The 20,890-nt window shown below is 48.4% G+C and overlaps 1 protein-coding gene across 3 annotated transcripts in view; it reads left to right on the forward strand.

Annotated features, from left to right (window-relative positions):
- LOC140399348 (serine/threonine kinase-like domain-containing protein STKLD1) overlaps window positions 1-20,890 on the forward strand; it is an 84,243-nt gene that overhangs the window by 37,484 nt on the left and 25,869 nt on the right. For all 3 annotated transcript variants that reach the window (XM_072488908.1, XM_072488909.1, XM_072488910.1), the window contains 5 exons: window positions 8,375-8,487; window positions 9,213-9,373; window positions 13,406-13,533; window positions 17,638-17,721; window positions 20,470-20,586. In XM_072488908.1, coding sequence (XP_072345009.1) covers window positions 8,375-8,487; window positions 9,213-9,373; window positions 13,406-13,533; window positions 17,638-17,721; window positions 20,470-20,586 — 603 coding nt within the window. The remainder of the gene's footprint in view (window positions 1-8,374; window positions 8,488-9,212; window positions 9,374-13,405; window positions 13,534-17,637; window positions 17,722-20,469; window positions 20,587-20,890) is intronic.

The raw sequence follows: 20,890 nt of genomic DNA on the forward strand, positions 1-20,890 counted from the left end.
AGTGAAAGTTTGGGTCAGCCAAGCAGCAGGAAAGATGGCGGAGGCTGGGTCACTGGGTGGGGCTGCACTCCTCACAGTGGAAACTCTGACCGAACTGATGGCTGGAGAGTTTGAGAGGCAGTTCGCAAAGCTCATAGAGGTTCTGCGAAAGCAGATGATTGCTGCGATGAAGGAGTGGGTGGAGGAGACCATTGACCCAGTGAAGGCGGTGATGCCGAAGACATCAGCCGAGGTACGGGTGCAAGCAGAGAAGTTGGAGGGAGTGGAGGAAGCTCTGTCCCAGCACAGTGACCAGTTCACCTCGATGGGTGAGGAGCTGCGGAGGGTGGTGGAGGCCAACAAAGGACTCCGATCCAAGGTGGAGGACCTGGAGAACCGGTTGAGGCGGCAGAATTTACGAATTGTGGGCTTGCCTGAGGGGGTGGAGGGCCCGAGACCGACTGAGTACTTCGTGAAGATGCTGGCGGAGTTGTTGAGGGAGGGTGAAGAACCGGGTGATGCACCTGTTCGGGTACACAGAGGGAGAATTCAGAATGTCCAAATTATCTACCAGCACATCTTTCGGGACTTGTGGGAGGAAACCGGAGCACCCGGAGGAAAACACACGGGGAGAACGTGCAGACTCCGCACAGACAGTGACCCAGGCCGGGAATTGAACCTGGGACCCTGGTTCTGTGAAGCAACTGTGCTAACCACTGTGCTACCGTGCCTCCCAAGAAGAATTGAACCCGCAATGCTGGGCTTGCTCTGCATCACAAACCAGCTGTCCAGCCAAATGAGATAAACTAATCGAGCTGCTTCAAAGATTCGGGATGTTCTCGGGGTTAAAATTGAACTTCGGCAAGAGTGAGGATTTCATGGTCTCACAGCCGGGAGTAGGGGCGGGGGTTGGGGGGGGGACTGCCATTCTGTTTGGCGGCAACCCACTGTAGTTACTTGGGGGTGCAGGTGGCTCAGGATTGGGGTGGGCACCGAAAATACAATTTTCCAAGTTTGGAGGGGAGGGAGAAGGCCGATTTGTTAAGTTGGAACAACCTCCCTCAGTCGTTGATGGGCCGGGTGCAGGCAGGTAAAATGAATGTGTTACCATGATTTTTGTTCTTATTCCAGTGCCTAACAGTCTTTTATAACAAAATCTTTCTTCAGGGGGGTGGACAAATTGATCTCCTCGTTTATCTGGGGTGGGGGGGGCAGCATTAGGAGGGTGGTCTTGCAGAGAGGATGACAGGCATTAGGAGAGCTAGGTCTCCCAAACATACTGTACCGCTATTTGGTGGTGAATGTGGAGAAGGTGCAGGCTGGACCAAAGAGGGGAGGCCCGATGTGTTCAGGTGGAGGAGACTTGAGTAGGGGGTTCGGGTTGCGGGCGCTGGCAACGGCGCTGCTCCTGATGACACCAGGAAGGTACTGGTGAGACCAGTGGTGGTGGCCACTTTGAAGATATGGAGGCAGTTTAGGCAACGTTTTGAGCTGGGGGCCAGGTCAGGGGGATGCCGGTTAGAGGGAATCATGGGTTCGAGCCAGGGAGGATTTATGCGAGGTTACAGAGATGGGAAGAGAGAGGGAATCAAGGAAATAAAGGATTTGTTTCTTGGGGGATGATTCGCGAGTCTGGAGGAGTTGGGAGAGAAGTATGGATTGGCTCAGGGGGAAGGGTTTAGGTACCTACAGGCTTGAGATTTTGCAAGGAAGGTGTTCCAAACCTTCCCGTTAGCGCCGGCCTCCTCGTTGCTGGAGGCGGCACTGTCCGCGGGAGGGCTCGAGAGGGGGGTTGTTTCATAGATTTCATTGAATTTACAGTGCAGAAGGAGGCCATTTGGCCCATCGAGTCTGCACCGGCTCTTGGAAAGAGCACCCTACCCAAGGTCCACACCTCCACCCTATCCCCATAACCCAGTAACGCTACACAACGTTAAGGGCAATTTTGGACACTAAGGGACAATTTAGCATGGCCAATCCACCTAACCGTCTTTGGACTGTGGGAGGAAACCGGAGCACCCGGAGGAAACCCACGCAGACACGGGAAGGGGCTCCGCACAGACAGTGACCCAAGCTGGAATCGAACCTGGGACCCTGGAGCTGTGAAGCAATTGTGCTATCCACAATGCTACCGTGCTGCCCTCACAATGCTACCGTGCTGCTCTGGCGATCTACGGGAGGATGCTGGAGGAGGACAAGGTTTCTATGGAGGGGATTAAGGGAAAGTGGGAGGAGGAGCTGGGGGGTGGGTTGATGGAAGAGGGATTGTGGTGTGAGGTGCTGCGGAGGGTAAATGCTCAATCTCATGTGCGAGGCTGGGACTGATACAGCTGAAGGTAGTGTACAGGGCGCACCTCACAAAATCAAAGATGAGCCAGCTGTTTGAGGGGGTGGAGGATATCTGTGAGTGATGTGGGAGGGGCCCCGTGAACCATGTTCATGTGTTTTGGTTCTGCCCGAAGCTAGAAAGATTTTGGAGGACAGTGTTCAGTACAATCTCGGGGGCCTTACACGTGGATGTAGAGCTTGGTCCCCCAGAAGCCATTTTCGGAGTGGCGGACTGGCCTGAGTTGCAGGCAAGAGTGGGGGCCGATGTTTTAGCCTTTGCCTCGCTGATTGCTCGTAGGCGGGTCCTGCTGGGGTGGAGATCAGTGTCTCCACTCTGTGCCTCGGCGTGGCGGGGGTCCCCCTGCTGGAGTTTTGACCCTGGAAGGTGAAGTTTGAGCTGAGGGAGGCGAAGGAGGGGTCCTACAATTCTTGGGGTTTGTTTGTTATGCAGTTTTGGGAGTTGGTTGCCGTTGACTTGTTTGGAAAGGGGAGGGGAGGGGGAAATTTGGGGTAACTGTATTTGTTTTAATATCGTTGTGGTTGTTTTTGTTTCTGTTTCTCTTTTGTATGGTGAAAATGATGACAATATGGCAAATAATAATATTTTTCTAAAAAGTCTGTCAGGAGCTTTGAACATAGAATTTACAGTGCAGAAGCAGGCCATTCGGCCCATCAAGTCTGCACCGACTCTTGGAAAGAGCACCCGACCCAAGGTCCACACCTCCACCCTATCCCCATAACCCAGTAACCCCACCCAACACTAAGGGCAATTTTGGACACTAAGGGCAATTTATCATGGCCAATCCACCTAACCTGCACATCTTTGGACTGTGGGAGGAAACCGGAGCACCCGGAGGAAACCCACGCAGAGACGGGGAGAACGTGCAGACTCCGCACAGACAGCGACCCAAGCCGGGAATCGAACCTGGGACCCTGGAGCTGTGAAGCAATTGTGCTCTCCACAGTGCTACCGTGCTGCTTTGCGATTGCGTTGCGACCTATTGAATTTCGCTGGTGACTGGGTTTCTCAGTCTCGAGAAAATAAAATTCGCCTTAAGAGGGTCAATGGCTGGGTTCACCCGGAGGTGGCAGCCGTTCGTCGACTTTCTCGGGGAAAATTAAAATGTCAGCAGAAGCAGAATTCCAAAGGGGGGGGTGGGAGAGGGTCGGATTGTTATTTTATGGTTGGGGTGTATGAAGATCATGATGGGAGTGGAAATGTTTATTATACCATGTTTATGTCGCTGTTATTATTATAAAAACTTGCAAATACCCCAATAAAAATATTTAAAAAAAAAAAAGAAATTCACTGGTGAATCTTATAACAATTGATCTGGAATTGTTAGTGAAGAGATAGATTGAGAATCTGAACATGAACGTTCCTCTGTCACTCCCCCAGCAGAGTCAGCTGGCAAACCTGGAAACACGGGAACAATGAGTGCGGAAATTACAGCATTCATGTCTGCTAACAGGATCCGTCACGTGATGCCACCCCATACCACCCAGCTTGAATGGGTTGGCCAAGTGGGCAGTGCAAACATTTAAGCTCGGAATGAAAAAAAATCAAATATCGGGTTCCTGGGAGACCCGCTTAGCAATGTTTTTATTCTGCTACCGGACAACCCCGCGTGCCACGACGGGCATCGTGCCAGCCGAGCTGTTGATGGGTCGCTGGCTCCGCACACGATTGAGCCTGGTTCTTTCGGATATTGGCAGAACGGTCCGCCGCGCTCAGGATCGAACTGGGACAGGAATTCCGGGAGCGAGGGTGGAAACTTAGATCTAGGACAAACTGAGTTATTATCTCTGGGTTGTTACCCGTGCCACGTGATAGCGAGACGAGGAATAAGGAGGGAGAGGAGTTGAACACGTGGCTTCAGGGATGGTGCAGGAGGGAGGGTTTCAGATTCCTGGATAATTGGGGCTCATTCTGGGGTCGGTGGGACCTCTACAAACGGTATGGTCTGCACCTGGACCAGAGGGGGACCAATATTCTGGGGGGGAAATTTGCTAATGCTCTTCGGGAGGGTTTAAACTAGTTCAGCAGGGGCTTGGGAACCTGAATTGTAGCTCCAGTATACAGGAGGTTGAGAGTAGTGAGGTCATGAGTAAGGTTTCAAAGTTGCAGGAGTGTACCGGCAGGCAGGAAGGTGGTTTAAAGCGTGTCTTCTTCAATGCCAGGAGCATCCGGAATAAGGTGGGTGAACTTGCGGCATGGGTTGGTACCTGGGACTTTGATGTTGTGGCCATTTCGGAGACATGGATAGAGCAGGGACAGGAATGGTTGTTGCAGGTGCCGGGATTTAGATATTTCAGTAAGCTCAGGGAAGGTGGTAAAAGAGGTGGAGGGGTCGCATTGTTAGTCAAGGACAGTATTACAGTGGCAGAAAGGACGTTTGATGAGGACTCGTCTACTGAAGTAGTATGGGCTGAGCTGAGAAACAGGAAAGGAGAGGTCACCCTGTTAGGGGTTTTCTATAGGCCTCTGAAAAGTTCCAGAGATGTAGAGGAGAGGATTACAAAGATGATTCTGGATAGGATCGAAAGCAACAGGGTAGTTGTTATGGGGGACTTTAACTTTCCAAATATTGACTGGAAACGCTATAGTTCGAGTACATTAGATCGGTCCGTTTTTGTCCAATGTGTGCAGGAGGGTTTCCTGACACAGTATGTAGATAGGCCAACGAGAGGCGAGGCCATATTGGATTTGGTACTGGGTAATGAACCAGGACAGGTGTTAGATTTGGAGGTAGATGAGCACTTTGGTGATAGTGACCACAATTCGATTACGTTTACTTTAGTGATGGAAAGGGATAGGTATATACCGCAGGGCAAGAGTTATATCTGGGGGAAAGACTTAGGATACATCGGATGGAGAGGAAAACTGCAGGGGATGAGCACAATGGAAATGTGGAGCTTGTTCAAGGAACAGCTACTGCGTGTCCTTGATAAATATGTACCTGTCAGGCAGGGAGGAAGTGGTCGAGTGAGGGAACCGTGGTTTACTAAAGCAGTCGAAACACTTGTCAATAGGAAGAAGGAGACTTATGTAAAGACGAGACATGAAGGTTCAGTTCGGGCGCTCGAGAGTTACAAGTTAGCTAGGAAGGACCTAAAGAGAGAGCTAAGAAGAGCCAGGAGGGGACATGAGAAGTCTTTGGCAGGTAGGATCAAGGATAACCCTAAAGCTTTCTATAGATATGTCAGGAATAAGAGAATGACTAGCGTAAGAGTAGGGCCAGTCAAGGACAGTAGTGGGAAGTTGTGATTGGAGTCCGAGGAGATAGGAGAGGTGCTAAATGAATATTTTTCATCAGTATTCACACAGGAAAAAGACAATGTTGTCGAGGATAATACTGAGATTCAGGCTACTAGACTAGAAGGGCTTGAGGTTCATAAGGAGGAGGTGTTAGCAATTCTGGAAAGTGAAAATAGATAAGTCACCTGGGCCGGATGGGATTTATCCTAGGATTCTCTGGGAAGCTAGGGAGGAGATTGCTGAGCCTTTGGCCTTGATCTTTAAGTCATCTTTGTCTACAGGAATAGTGCCAGAAGACTGGAGGATAGCAAATGTTGTCCCCTTGTTCAAGAAGGGGAGTAGAGATAACCCCGGTAACTATAGACCAGTGAGCCTTACTTCTGTTGTGGGAAAAATCTTGGAAAGGTTTATAAGAGATAGGATGTATAATCATCTGGAAAGGAATAATTTGATTAGAGATAGTCAACACGGTTTTGTGAAGGGTAGGTCGTGCCTCACAAACCTTATAGAGTTCTTTGAGAAGGTGACCAAACAGGTGGATGAGGGTAAAGCAGTTGATGTGGTGTATATGGATTTCAGTAAAGCGTTTGATAAGGTTCCCCATGGTAGGCTACTGCAGAAAATACGGAGGCATGGGATTCAGGGTGATTTAGCAGTTTGGATCAGAAATTGGCTAGCTGGAAGAAGACAAAGGGTGGTGGTTGATGGGAAATGTTCAGACTGGAGTCCAGTTACTAGTGGTGTACCACAAGGATCTGTTTTGGGGCCACTGCTGTTTGTCATTTTTATAAATGACCTGGAGGAGGGCGTAGAAGGATGGGTGAGTAAATTTGCAGATGACACTAAAGTCGGTGGAGTTGTGGACAGTGCGGAAGGATGTTACAAGTTACAGAGGGACATAGCTAAGCTGCAGCGCTGGGCTAAGAGGTGGCAAATGGAGTTTAATGCAGAAAAGTGTGAGGTGATTCATTTTGGAAGGAATAACAGGAAGATTGAGTGCTGGGCTAATGGTAAGATTCTTGGCAGTGTGGATGAGCAGAGAGATCTCGGTGTCCATGTACATAGATCCCTGAAAGTTGCCACCCAGGTTGAGAGGGTTGTTAAGAAGGCGTACGGTGTGTTAGCTTTTATTGGTAGTGGGATTGAGTTTAGGAGCCATGAGGTCATGTTGCAGCTATACAACACTCTGGTGCGGCCGCATTTGGAGTATTGCGTGCAATTCTGGTCACCGCATTATAGGAAGGATGTGGAAGCATTGGAAAGGGTGCAGAGGAGATTTACCAGAATGTTGCCTGGTATGGAGGGAAGATCTTATGAGGAAAGGCTGAGGGACTTGAGGCTGTTGTCGTTAGAGAGAAGTTTAAGAGATGACTTAATTGAGGCATACAAGGTGATCAGAGGATTAGATAGGGTGGACAGTGAGAGCCTTTTTCCTCGGATGGCTATCACGAGGGGACATAGCTTTAAATTGAGGGGTGATAGATATAAGACAGATGTCGGAGGTAGGTTATTTTCTCAGAGAGTAGTAAGGGTGTGGAATGCCCTGCCTGCAACAGTCGTGGACTCGCCAACACTAAGGGTATTCAAATGGTCATTGGATAGACTTATGAATGATAAGGGAATAGTGTAGATGGGCTTTCACAGGTCGGCGCAACATCGAGGGCCGAAGGGCCTGCACTGCGCTGTAATGTTCTATGTTCTACAAGTCACGACAGGCCACTGTGCGAGTTCGCACCGGGAGATGCCGTACACATCCGGAACTTCAGCGGTGGGGCCGCTTGGATCCCGTGTGTTGTGTTGAAGAAAACAAGTCCGGTTTCTTACCAAATACGGGCACAGGGCTGTGAGTCTAATCGCCATGTGGACCATCTCCGAAGCCGGAGACCGGATACTCCCGCCGTACTCATCTTCACCACTGCCCCGGCCACCCCTGTTAGAACCAACCCCCCCAGCTCCGCCGCCGGTGCCGGGTATTTGACGACACCAAGATGCCGGACAAAGAATCGCCGAGCTCCAACTCGGAAACCGAGATGGACATTTTGCCACCACTGGAGGTGCCTGTGCCAGCTCCCAAGGCCACATGGCATTGGCGCTGCCAGCCAGGCGCTCGTCACCTAAACACCGCTCTCCAGTCCAATATACGCCTCCTGACGTTGTGAGGTCGGCGCCTGAGATCAGAACTATACGATTTGTGGAGGCGGTGCTGTCCGTGGGAGGGCTGGAGACGGGGGTTGCTTCGGTGATCTATGGGAGGATCCTGGAGGAGGTCAGGGTGTCCACCAAACTGCTTTGCAATCTTTATCACAACATGGGTGGGATAAAAGGTCCGTTTTTTAATTTGTTCTTGATATGAGCATTCTTGGCAAGGCTAGCATTTATTGTCCATCCCTAATTGCCCTTCAGATGGAGCTTGTGAGCCACCTTCTTGAACAGCTACAGTTCATATGGTGTAGGTGCACCCACAATGTTGGCACAGTGTGTGAAAGGAGTGGCCCTTCTGAGCTTTATACTGTCCAATATCGTTACCATTCCTATTACTTACGGCAAGACCCAGACCTGTGATGTCCCTGCCCTGAGAGTGGTGGGACAGTGCTTTACTCTATATTTAACCCATACTTACCTGCCCTGGGTGTGTCCCATGTAGAGTGGTGCAAAATACGGGCCTATGTTCGACCAGATGTTGCCAATTATGTGCAGTGCTCCCCAGAAACAGTAACAAATTGGGCTCTGGAATGAATCCTGTGATTTTTGTCATTCAGATAAAATATTTACAGATCAATAGGACATCATTTTTTTTCTGTCTTCTAGATTCGAAGCTCTGGATGTCACCAGAGGTGCTGGAAAGGTTGCCGAATTTGAAAAGCGACATCTGGTCCACAGGGTGTATATTGCTCGAGATGATGACATGCAGCATGGTGGACGTACAAAGCCCTTTTCCACTTCCTTATCTGTCACTTCCTCGGGGTAGCATTTGAAAAAAGTATTGTTTCATTTCCTGTCCAGGTGCTGAAACTCGCTGGGGTGCTGGCTCTGTGGGCACTGACATTTCCAGAGTTATGGTTTCCATAGGCGCTGACTCTCATTGTAGTATGGGTCCGAGACCTCTATCTGCTTTGAGATGACATGCCGAAATGACAACATACTTGTGGAATCTTTTGGTATTTAAAGAGGTCACCCAAGAGTAAGTCTGTATTTACAGGATAACTGTGGTCACTAATTACAGGATGCCCCAGGTGTGAGTCAATATTTACAGGGGTCTCCCGGAAGCGAGTCAGTATGTAACAGTGGTCTCCAGAGAATGTAACTAAGGAGCAGACTGCCCAACTATTTTTCTTGTTTCTGGCGTTGTTGGCAATCACACATGCCGCCCCCTCAGCCTGCATGAACTACAGGGTTTTGGTTTGTAACAGTGTTCTGTACTGGGCAGGATCCTGGTGTAAATATGGGATAGTGACCCTGTGGACTCTCAGTCCCTGTGTAGCCCATTAAACTGTAAAATCACTACCCCACCCCTGCCCCCACCAGAACAACTGCATGTGGAGTTATGAGGGGACGAGTATCGGAGGGGGTGTCTTTTTAAAGTTGTTTCTTCTCTGATGTGCATGCCAACTGGTGTAAATGTATTTTCCAATTGCTCTATCACAAGGAAAATGCCTTTGAACAACTGATCAGGATAATCAGGAAAGACTGGAAATATATGAACTTCATCCTGGAGAAACTCCATGTGGAGAAGAAATACACGGTCAACCTTTGCAACTTGGTACAGCTCATGTTGGAACCAGATCCTGCTGTTAGAACCAGTGTGACGTAAGCAGCTGGATAGGGGCAGCGGCCAACGTATTAATGTTGCATGCTAGAGGCGTAACAGGATCCAGTGAGGAAGATACAGACTGGAATCTAATCGAGGGGTTCGGGGTGGTTTATATATAGAATAACACATACCCGGGAGTGAGTTACAGACTGGAATCTAATCGAGGGGTTCAGGGTGGTTTATATATAGAATAACACATACCCGGGAGTGAGATACAGACTGGAATCTAATCGAGGGGTTGTGGTAGTATGCATTAGGGGTCATGTGGGACTGTGAAACCGTGATGTCATTGGCTGACAGATCCCGGGTTCTGGTTGGCTGTTGACCCCTAGCTCCGCCCTGAAGGCGGAGTATAAGAACCAGGAGTTCTCCCCCACAGGCCAGTCTGTTACTGAACTGCGGGAACAAGTCACGCTTAATAAAGCCTCATCGACTTCATCTCTATTCGTCTCTCGGAGTCTTTGTGCGCTACAATTTATATAGAATAACAGATGCCCAGGAGTGAGTCACAGACTGGAATCTAATCGAGGGGTTCGGGGGGTTTATATATAGAATAATAGACACCCGGGAGTGAGTTACAGACTGGAATCTAATCGAGGGGTTCAGGGTGGTTTATATATAGAATAACAGATACCCGGGAGTGAGTTACAGACTGGAATCTAATCGAGGGGTTTAGGGTGGTTTATATATAGAATAATAGATACCGGGGAGTGAGTTACATACTGGAATCTAATCGAGGGGTTCATGGGGTTTATATATAGAATAACAGATACCCGGGAGTCAGTTACAGACGGGAATCTAATCGAGGGGTTTGGGGTGGTTTATATATAGGATAACCGATACCCGGGAGTCAGTTACAGACGGGAATCTAATCGAGGGGATTGGGGTGGTTTATATATATGGAGCAGCACGGTGGCACAGTGGGTAGCACTTCTACCTCACGGCTCTGAGGTCCCAGGTTCGATCCCGGCTCTGGTTCTCTGTCCATGTGGAGTTTGCACATTCTCCCCATGTTTGTGTGGGATTCGTCTCCACAACCAAAAGATGTGCAGGGTACATGGATTGGCCACACTAAATTGCCCCTTAATTGGATAAGAAATTGGCTACGCTAAATTTATTGAAAAAAAGGATGGTTTATATATAGAATAATAAATATCCGGGAGTGAGTTACAGACTGGAATCTAATCGAGGGGCTCGGGGTGGTTTATATATAGAATAACAGATACCCGGGAGTGAGTTACAGACTGGAATATAATCGAGGGGCTCGGGGTGGTTTATATATAGAATAACAGATACCCGGAATGAGTTACAGACTGGAATCTAATCGAGGGGTTCAGGTTGGTTTTCATATAGAATAACAGATCCACGGGAGTGAGTTACAGACTGGAATCTAATCGAGGGGTTCAGGGTGGTTTATATATAGAATAACAGATGCCCAGGAGTGAGTCACAGACTGGAATCTAATCGAGGGGTTCGGGGGGTTTATATATAGAATAACAGATACCCGGGAGTGAGTTACAGACTGGAATCTAATCGAGGGGTTCAGGGTGGTTTACATATAGAATAACAGATGCCCAGGAGTGAGTCACAGACTGGAATCTAATCGAGGGGTTCGGGGGGTTTATATATAGAATAACAGATACCCGGGAGTGAGTTACAGACTGGAATCTAATCGAGGGGTTGGGGTGGTTTATATATAGAATAACAGATATCCGGGAGTGAGTTACAGACTGGAATCTAATCGAGGGGTTCGGGGTGGTTTATATATAGAATAACAGATACCCGGGAGTGAGTTACAGACTGGAATCTAATCGAGGGGTTCTCTTATCCGTACAAACTTCCCAACACATATTCATGGCGACCTGCTTGACCATGCCATCTCGATGACCTTGCTACTTCTATCCTAGATCAAGTCACCTCTGATCATTTTCTTGTATCACACTCCACTTATATTACCCTTCTAAGTCATAATATTTTTTTTACTTGGACACTCTCCCCCAGTTCATTGATAACTGCTTTCAAAATCCCAACTCTCTCGCCGTTGATCATTTAGTGTTACATTTCTGCAGTTACTGGTTTGCTGAATTGTGCCCTCACCTCCACCTTTGAGGCACTTGGCTCCATTAAAACCATTGCTCTCTCTCACCCTGGGCATTCTCGATCATACACTCTCATCACCAACTCCTTAAATCCAAGGCATGCAAACATGAAAACTAGGGTGCCGACTGGTTTAGCCATTCACTGTTAGGCCTGGCTGGACCACATAAAACACTATTTGGTCCTGCTGTCACTGCAAAAACTGCTTCTATAACCAGGATCATGCTACCATGCTAGAAGCAGCACCAGGCATACATGAGAATGATGTGCCAACATGGTGAAGCTACAACACAGGACTACATGTGTACTAAACAGCATGCTACTGACATAGTGAAGGGATCCTATAATCAATGGATCCGATCAAGGCACTGCAGTCCAGCCACGTCCAGTTGAGAGTGAGTGTGCCAGTTGCGGGTGGAAGTGGGGGAAAAAAACAATTAAATGGAGCAGGAGGCTCCAGAAACACCCCAACCATCAGCCCAGCACATTAGTGGAAAAGGAAAAAAGACTGAAGCATTTGAAACCATCTACAGCCAGAATGACAGAGTGGATAATCTACTTTGCCTTCTTCCCAAGGTCACCATCATCACAAATGCCGGTCATCAATCAATTTGATTTACTCCACAATAGCAAGAAATGGCTGAGCACACTGGATTCAGCAAAGGCAATGGCTCTGACAACATCCTACTCGTAAAGCTGAAGACTTGTGATTCGGAAGTAGTCTGCCCTTAACACTGAGCCCTCCAACGCCTCAGCATGGATTTATGTTGGAGAAATCATGTTTGACAAATCTAGAATTATTTAACGAGTGGAGTTGATCAGGCAGAGCCAGTGGATGTGATTTATTTGGATTTTCAAAGGCTTTTGACAAAGCCCCGCATAAGAGATTAGCGTGTAAAATTGAAGTGCATGGGATTTTGGCGGGGGCGGGAATCGTGGCAGTCCCCCCCCCCCCCCGGCGATTATCCGTTTTCGGCCGGTCCCGCCGGTGTAAATCACAACAGGTCCTTACCGGTGGGACCTGGCTCCACGGGCAGCCGGCAGAGTCCTCTCGGGGGGGGGGGGGGGCGGGGGGATCTGGCCACGGGGGGGGGGGGGGCGGTGGGGGCCCACCGATCCGCAGGCGGGCCTGTGCCATGGGGGCACTCTTTCCCTCCGCAACCGGCTGCTGTCAACCTCCGCCATGGCCGGTGCGGAGAAGAACCCCCCTACGCATGCGCTGGGATGACGCCAGCACCCACTGGCGTTCCCGCGCATGCGCCAACTCGCGCCAGCCGACGGAGGCCCTTCACCGCCGGTTGGCGTGGCGCCAAGCCCTTCCACGCCAGCTGGCATGGCGCCAACGCCCCTGAAGGTGCGGAGAATTCCGCACCTTTGGGGCGGCCCGATGCCGGAGTGGTTCACGCCACTCCTCGGCACTGGAATGGCCCACCCCGCCGGTTCGTGGAGAATCCTGCCCCTTATATGTATACTGGGAACTAGTGGTGCCCTCTAGTGGTTGTGTTACACCGAGATGTAACAATTAACCCTTTACTTGTCTACATATATACATATCATAATAATAATCCTTTTATTGTCACAAGTAGGCTTACATTAACACTGCAATAAAGTTACTGTGAAAAGCCCCTAGTCGCCACATTCCGGCGCCTGTACGGGTGATCCCATTTAACTGTCCCTGGGCTGGTGCAGCACGGGTTAAATACAGAATATTCCTCATGTCACAATGCATCTCAGTACGCTGGCACTTCAAGCCTACCAATTAAAGCTCTACCAAGGTGGCAAGAGTGGGATTACCTGTTAGCGCTGAAATAGTTCTGGGCAATCTGGAAATCGGTTCGGTCAGCCTGGGTTGGGTCTGGTCCTGTGATTAGCTGAAATCTCTGTCTGATCCATACACAAGATTAACATGCTTGGTACGTTTTTCTCTGAAGGGCACTCTTGGACCTACAGTATGTGAAAGAGTCACTGGTCATCTGTGGCTCTTGGCTATCTGGAAAAAAGAAATCGCCAGTAGGCACAGAACAGGTGCCTTTCAGAGAAGGCATTGATAAACTACTCGGTAAGCAGCACTTCAATCTCAATCCAAGACCAAACACAATTAACACCTTCAGTTGCTGGTCCACTGGTTTTAACTGGGATAAAGTATTCCAGGGAATTGTTTTACTCCAAAGGATATAATTTTCAACTAGTGCTGTTCGCATACAAATCTTTATCGCACAATGTCGTTTTATTACCCATCTTTTAAAAAAAATATTTTTATTCTCCTTTTTCACATTTTCTCCCAAATTTACACCCACCAACAATAATCAGTAACGAATGTAATGTCAATCTCCACATCAATAACAACAATCCCATCCTCCCACCAAACCCCCAAACAGCAGTCCGCATGTTAACATAAATAACAAAAAGGAATCAGGAATCGCCCATAGTCACCATTAACACATACAGTCCCCCTCCCCCCCAACCCTCCCAATCCCCCCCCTAATGTTTGATGTAATCCAATTCTTGAAAGTGCATAATGAATAACGCCCATGAATTGTAGAACCCCTCCATCCTTCCTATTATTACCGGACTCCCTGAATATTTCCCCGGGGCCATTGGGAGCGGCGCTGTTGCTAGCGCCTTCAATCCCGACCCCCTACACAAACTCTCCTCCATTCTGACCCACTGGGAATCAACCCCTCTGACCCAGCTCCGCACCTTCTCCACATTCGCCGCCCAGTAGTAATACATCAGGTTCGGAAGAACCAAACCCCCTGCCTGCTTTCCCCACTGTTGCAGCACCTTTCTAACTCTGGCCACCTTCCCTCCCCATATGAACATGATAATCATTCCTTCAATCTCTCTAAAAAAATGCCGTTGGTAGGAAAATCGGCAGGCATTGAAAAATAAACAGAAATCGCGGCAACACGTTCATTTTAACCGCCTGTACCCAACCCGCCAGTGACAGAGGGAGACCATCCCACCTTGCCAGATCGTCTTTCACTCTCCCCACCAAACTACAAATGTTGTATCTACGGAGCCCCCCGCACCCAAATCACGAGCAACTTGAACTCCAGGTACCTAAAATGAGTCCCTGCCATACAGAATGGCAGCCCCCCACCCCAGGCCGAGACACCACAAAATACTCACTCTTGGCTAGATTTAATTTGTACCCTGAGAAAGACCCAAACACCCGAAGCAGCTCCAATATTCCCCCTATTGCCACACTCGGTTCCGACACATATAACAAATCATCAGCATATAAGGACACTCTATGCTCTATCCGCTCCGCACTATCCCTTTCCATACTCCCGACCTTCTTAACGCGATGGCCAACGGCTCAAACACGAGTGCAAACAGCAGGGGGGACATAGGACATCCCTGTCTAGTCCCACGGTGGAGAGAAAAGTATCTTGTGTTAGACGTTTTAGTTGCTGTGATATGAAGAGTTAAAAGTTCTCTTCCTTTTTCACAAACACATTTATTTAATTCCACCAGACTCTGCACAAAACTCTAACTACACATCACCTGACACAGAGGCCACCTGAAGCCCCTTTACATATCAGTGTCAATTATTGGATACTTAACATAAATGAGACAACTAATTGCAATGTCTCTTAACCCATTACTTAACATCTCGAGCTGACACTTGCGGACACTCGCCCTCGGCTCCTTATACAGTAGTTTTACCCAGTCCACAAATTGTGGACCAATCCCAAACCGCTCCAGAACTGCCATCAAGTACCCCCATTCCACCCGGTCAAACGTTTTCTCGGCGTCCAATGCCACAACCACCTCTGTTTCCTTTCCCTCCACCGGTACCATAACCACGTTCAATACCCTCCTACCATTCGAAAAGAGCTGCCTCCCTCCCACAAACCCCGTCTGGTCTTCACCTATCACCTTTGGGAGGCACTCCTCCAGCCTACCTGCCAGTACCTTCGCCAATAACTTTGCGTCCACGTTTAAAAGTGATATGGGCCCATATGACCCACACTCCGTCGGACCCTTATCTTAAGCAACAGGGAAATCGATGCCTGCCCCAAAGTTTGTGGTAACACTCTTCCGTATCGCCTCCTCAAACAACCCCACCATCAGGGGTGCCAGCTTATCGTTGAATTTTTAATAATATTGCACCGGAAGCCCATCCGGCCCTGCCATCTTCTCCGACTGCATCCTCCCTTTCTTACCCATCTTAACACTAGGATTTACACATTATGCTACCTGTTACGTGTTTTGCACAGCTGTAACACTGGACAGGGAATATACCCATGGAGGAAAATCATAAAACAGGGTTCACCAATTCTTACCTAATTACCGGAAGCTCGGTGTATGCCGACTTGTGACTTTAGTCTGAGCATCTTAACCCAACTCATTAAAAATATCCAGGAGTTTGAATTTCATCCCAATGTTAGTAACTGAACACGCAGTTCCAAGAAGCAAATAGATGAAGGCCATTTAATCCTATGTGCCTGCTCCACCATTCAATTCGATCATAGCCGATCCACCAGCTTAGGTTCTTTAACCCTGAATACCCAACAAAAATCCATCTGTTTTGAAATTTTCAATTGACCCTCAGCTCATTAACGTTTTGGAGGAGAGAGTACCTGATTTCCATTACCCTCTGTGCGACAAGTTTGTTGCTGCAACATCCCTGAAGAACCTAGCTCTAAATTTAAGGCTAAACACCTTTGCTCTGGACTCCAACACGGTCTTCTCTGTACCTGATCAACTGTTTTAGTTGTCTTAAGCACATCAATTAGATCCCCCCCCCCCATAACCTTTGACATTCAAGTGAATACGAGCCTAGTCTGTATAACGTGTTCCCACAATTTACCCCTTTGAGCCATCATATCAAAAGTACACTAAACTCTTCAGTCTATTCCGCCGTTCAAAGGGATCATGGCTCATCTGTGACACGATTCTCTATACCTCTCTTTCCCCATATCCCTTAACACCATCACTTAACAAAAATCTATCAATCTCAGATTTAAAATTGGCAATTGATCCAACATCACTGGTCTTTACATACGAGTTCCAAACCTCTCCCTCCCTCGCAATATTGTGGATGTATGTACACCACAGGGACTTCAATGGTTCATGAAACAAACTCACCACCACCTTGTCATGGCAATAGATGCTGGCATTGAGTGACACCTACACCCCGTAAAATAATTTAAAAAAAATTAATTTAGAGTACCCAATTCATTTTTTCCAATTAAAGGGGCAATTTAGCGTGGCCAATCCACCTATCCTTCACATCTTTGGGGTGAGACCCACGCAAACATGGGGAGAATGTGCAAACTCCACACGGACAGTGACCCAGAGCCGGGATCGAACCTGGGACCTGGGCGCCGTGAGGCAGCAGTGCTAACCACTGCGCCACCGTGCTGCCACCCGCAAAAGAATTTTTTAAAACTTCTACCACCTTTGTATGTAGATGTATTTCCAATTTCACTTCTGAAAAGTCTTACTCCAATTTTAAGACTATATCCACTAGTCCTAGTTTTGCCAACCACCAGAAATAAAAATAGTAGGTGCGGAACCGGGCGCAACGGGCGAATCGCGCAAGAGCTCCAAATCGGGCTCGCTCCGCGCCGAGCTGATCGAGAGTCACCCGACTCGCTCCACCCGGCACCATCGGGACCTCCCCCAATTGTTGACTAATTTAAATACCCAGACGCCCGGATTCCCCGGATTCAACCTCGCTAGGGCACCGTTTCGTACTGGTTCACGTAGAGGTGGATCAGTTGTAACAACTCCTGGAGGGGGTCTCAGGATATTGGAGACCCCTGAGTGGTCAGGGACAGGACAAGGTGGTTAGCTGGAACTCCCCTGTCACCTGCATACCTTGGCACGGCCAGCATGGCACCCTGACAGTGCCCCTGAGTACCCCAGCAGTGTCAGTCCGTCAACCTGGCAGTGCCACACTTGACCTCGGTAGCAGTGTCAAGATACCTGGGTGCGAGGTTCGCACTGCCATGGGTCTGGTTCAGAGGAGGGGGGGCGGGGGGTCTTGCAATTTGAAGGGCGGGGGGTTCCCAGGGGATTAACCCCACCCCCCCAAGGTTGGAGGTGTGAGGGGGTGGGTCAATAAAGCTGTTGATTTGCTTTATGCTGGAGATGTATGTCTGATCTCACCAAGTATAACATCTAAATACCCTTGTCTGTATTGTTGCAGAATTTATGCTAGTAGAAATTGATGTTGAAGAAATTCAGAAGATTGCTCTGAAATACATAGCTTATTTGTTGTATGAATCTGAGGGTAAGTGAATGTGTTTATCAATACGACCAGTTTCAACAAATTTCCCAATCCCTGCAGGACATGGGCTTGGAAGGCACTGTCACAGGAGCCTTGGCGAGTTGGACAAGGTTTGGGAACTCAGGTGAGAGTCTCATGCAGAATCTGACCTGTTTGTATAGTCATAGTATTTACGTGGCTTGTCCAGCTATGTTTCTGGTCAATGTCAGCCCAAAGGATGACGATGGTAATGCTGTCAAGTGTCAAGGAGAGATGATTCCCGTACCAGCCTCCCCGAACAGGCGCCGGAATATGGCGACTAGGGGCTTTTCACAGTATCTTCATTGAAGCCTACTCGTGACAATAAGCGATTTTCATTTCATTTCATTATATTCTTGCTTTGTGGAGACAGTCACTCCTTGGCACGTGTATGGGTGAATGTTACTTGTCACTTTTCAGCCCAAGCCTGAATGTTATCCAGATCTCATTGCATGCAGATACAGAGTGCTTCACTCTCTGAGGAATTGTGAATGGAATTGAACACTGTGCAGTCATCAGCAAACAATCTAACTTCTGACCTTCTGGTGGAGGGCAGGATATTGATGAAGATTGGGTTGGGCCGAGGACACTACTCTGAGATAGTTTTTAAAAATTTTTTCCAATTAAGGACAATTTAGCATGGCTAATCCACTTACCATCTTTGGGTTATGGGGGTGAGACCCATGCAGGAATGGGGAGAATGTGCAAACTCCACACTGACAGTGACCCGGGGCCAGGATCGAACCCGGATCCTCAGTACCGTGAGGCAGCAGTGTGAACCACTGTGCCGCCCTGCCCTGAGATAGTTAATAGTTTCTCTACTATCTATTTGGGCACTGACATATAGAGCATTGGCTATGGAACCTGTACCCTATAGAGTCAGTGACCATGACACTGTACCCACTTCAGGTGATATCAAGAAAAGGCTGAGTACTTTGTTCTTTGTTGTTCTTTGTACACAGGATAAAGAAGAGATTATGGGCCTCTTTGACATTTTGGCTATAGAGCTGAAGGCCCTCCAGAACTAGTTGCACTCCTAGCCAAGCTGTTGATTCAGTACAGCTACAAACTGGCATCAACCCAACAATGTGGAAAAATGCTTAAGTATATCCTGTCTACAAAAAGCAGGACAAATCCAATCTGGCCAAATACCATTCTGTCAGGATTCCTAGTTCAGGATTCTCTTAAGGTTAACATGCAGAGCCAGTCGACAGTTAGGAAGGCAAATGCAATGTTAGTATTCATTTTGAGTGAGCCAGAATACAGGCGCAGGGATGTACTGCTGAGGCTGTATAAGGCTCTGGTCAGACCCCATTTGGAATATTGACAGCAGTTTGAGGCCCCATATCTAAGGAAGGAGAGTGTCATGAGGAATGATCCCGGGAATGAAGACTTCATATGAGAAGCAGTTGAGGACTCTGGGTCTGTACTCGATGGAGTTTAGAAGAATAAGGAGGATCTAATTGAAACTTAAACAGAATACTGAGAGGCTTAGATAGAGTGGATGTGGAGAAGATATTTCCACCAGTAGGAGAGACTAGAACCCGAGGGCACAGCCTCAGACTGAAGGGACGATCCTTTAAAACTGAGATGAGGAGGAATTTCTTCATCAATGTGGAACTCATTGCCGCAGAAGGCTGTGGAGGCCAAATCACTCACAAAGTGTCTTTAAGACAGAGATAGGTAGGTTCTTGATTAATAAGGGGAGCAGGGATTACGGGGAGAAGGCAGGGGAATGGGGATGAGAAACATATCAGCCATAATTGAATGGCGAAGCCTAATTCTGCTCCTATAATAGTCGCCCTCCAAGCCACACACACTGTGACTTGGAAGTATATCACTGCCTCTTCACTGTGGCTGGATCAAAATCCTGGAATGCCTTCCTAATAGCTCTGTGGGGGGTACCTGCAGTGATTTGAAAAGGCAGCTAACCATCTTCTCATGCATAATTAGGGATGGGCAATAATGCTGGTGTAGCCATCGCTACCCACATCCATGAATGAATAATCATTTTAAAAATCGAAACATCTGGACCAGGTACCTAAATACTATGACAATGAGAGCAGGTCAGAGATCGGGAATTCTTCAGTGAGTATCTCAGGTCCTGCATCACCAAACATTGTCCACCATCTACAAGGCACTGTAGCAACTTGCCAAGGATCCTTCAACAGCACCTCCCAAAAGAATGACCCATACCACCCAGAAGAATAAGGGTAGCGGGCATATGGGAATATTACCATCTGCAAGCTCCCATCAAGCCACACACCATCCTGACTTGGATCTATATCACCATTCCTTCACTGTCACTGAGTCACAATCCTGGAACTCCCTTCTAGGAGCACTGTGAATGTTCCTACAGCACATGGATTGCAGCGGTTCAAGTAGGTGGCTCACCGCCACCTTCTCAAGGGAAATTAAGGGTGGACAATAAATGCTGGCCAAGTTAGTGACACTCACATCCCATGAATGAAAAGAAAGTTGGTCCCCATGGAACCTGGATCCTGGTGAGAGTCAATGTCGATGTAATCTGAAGGAGAGGGACTGATACAGGAGTTAGTGCACAGATATCTTCCTAAGAGAGAGGAACTGAGAGAGCACTACTCTGACAAGATTGCAGTTTTGTGATCTTCCCAGTGATGGATGTTCGCAGTGATTTAGCTGCTGAGGGCTGGTCTATAATACAGATCCTCACTGGAGGTGCCTGAGTGAAATGTTAATTTTGGTAATTTACAGTGCTCGAGTCCAGTGAACGGATGGTTCCAGTCCTGATATCTATTATGAAGCACCACAAAGACTGCTTGGAGCTGCAGGCTCGGGTGTGCCGGATACTCCTGAAATTTGCAATGAAAGGTAGGACAGTAACATTCAGAAAGTTGTGCCTGGTTGAACGCTCTCTGAACAACACCGTAAATTTACGCTGTTGTCTGGGAGCTGGGGGGGGGGGGGGGGGGGGCGGGATTCTCGGGTCCCCCAGCCACCTGTTTCTTGGTGGCACGCTGTTCGCTGGTGGCGAGATTCTATCTTCCCGCCGCTTTTAATGGGATTTTGCATTGAAGCCTCCCTACACCGCCCGGAAACCCGCTGGCAGGGGTGTGCTTCCAGCAGGGAAAGTGAATCCTGACGACTGGAGAATTCCGGCCCTGATGGATATCGG

This window comes from Scyliorhinus torazame, chromosome 22 (genome assembly GCF_047496885.1).
Source record: "Scyliorhinus torazame isolate Kashiwa2021f chromosome 22, sScyTor2.1, whole genome shotgun sequence".
Taxonomy (NCBI): domain Eukaryota; kingdom Metazoa; phylum Chordata; class Chondrichthyes; order Carcharhiniformes; family Scyliorhinidae; genus Scyliorhinus; species Scyliorhinus torazame.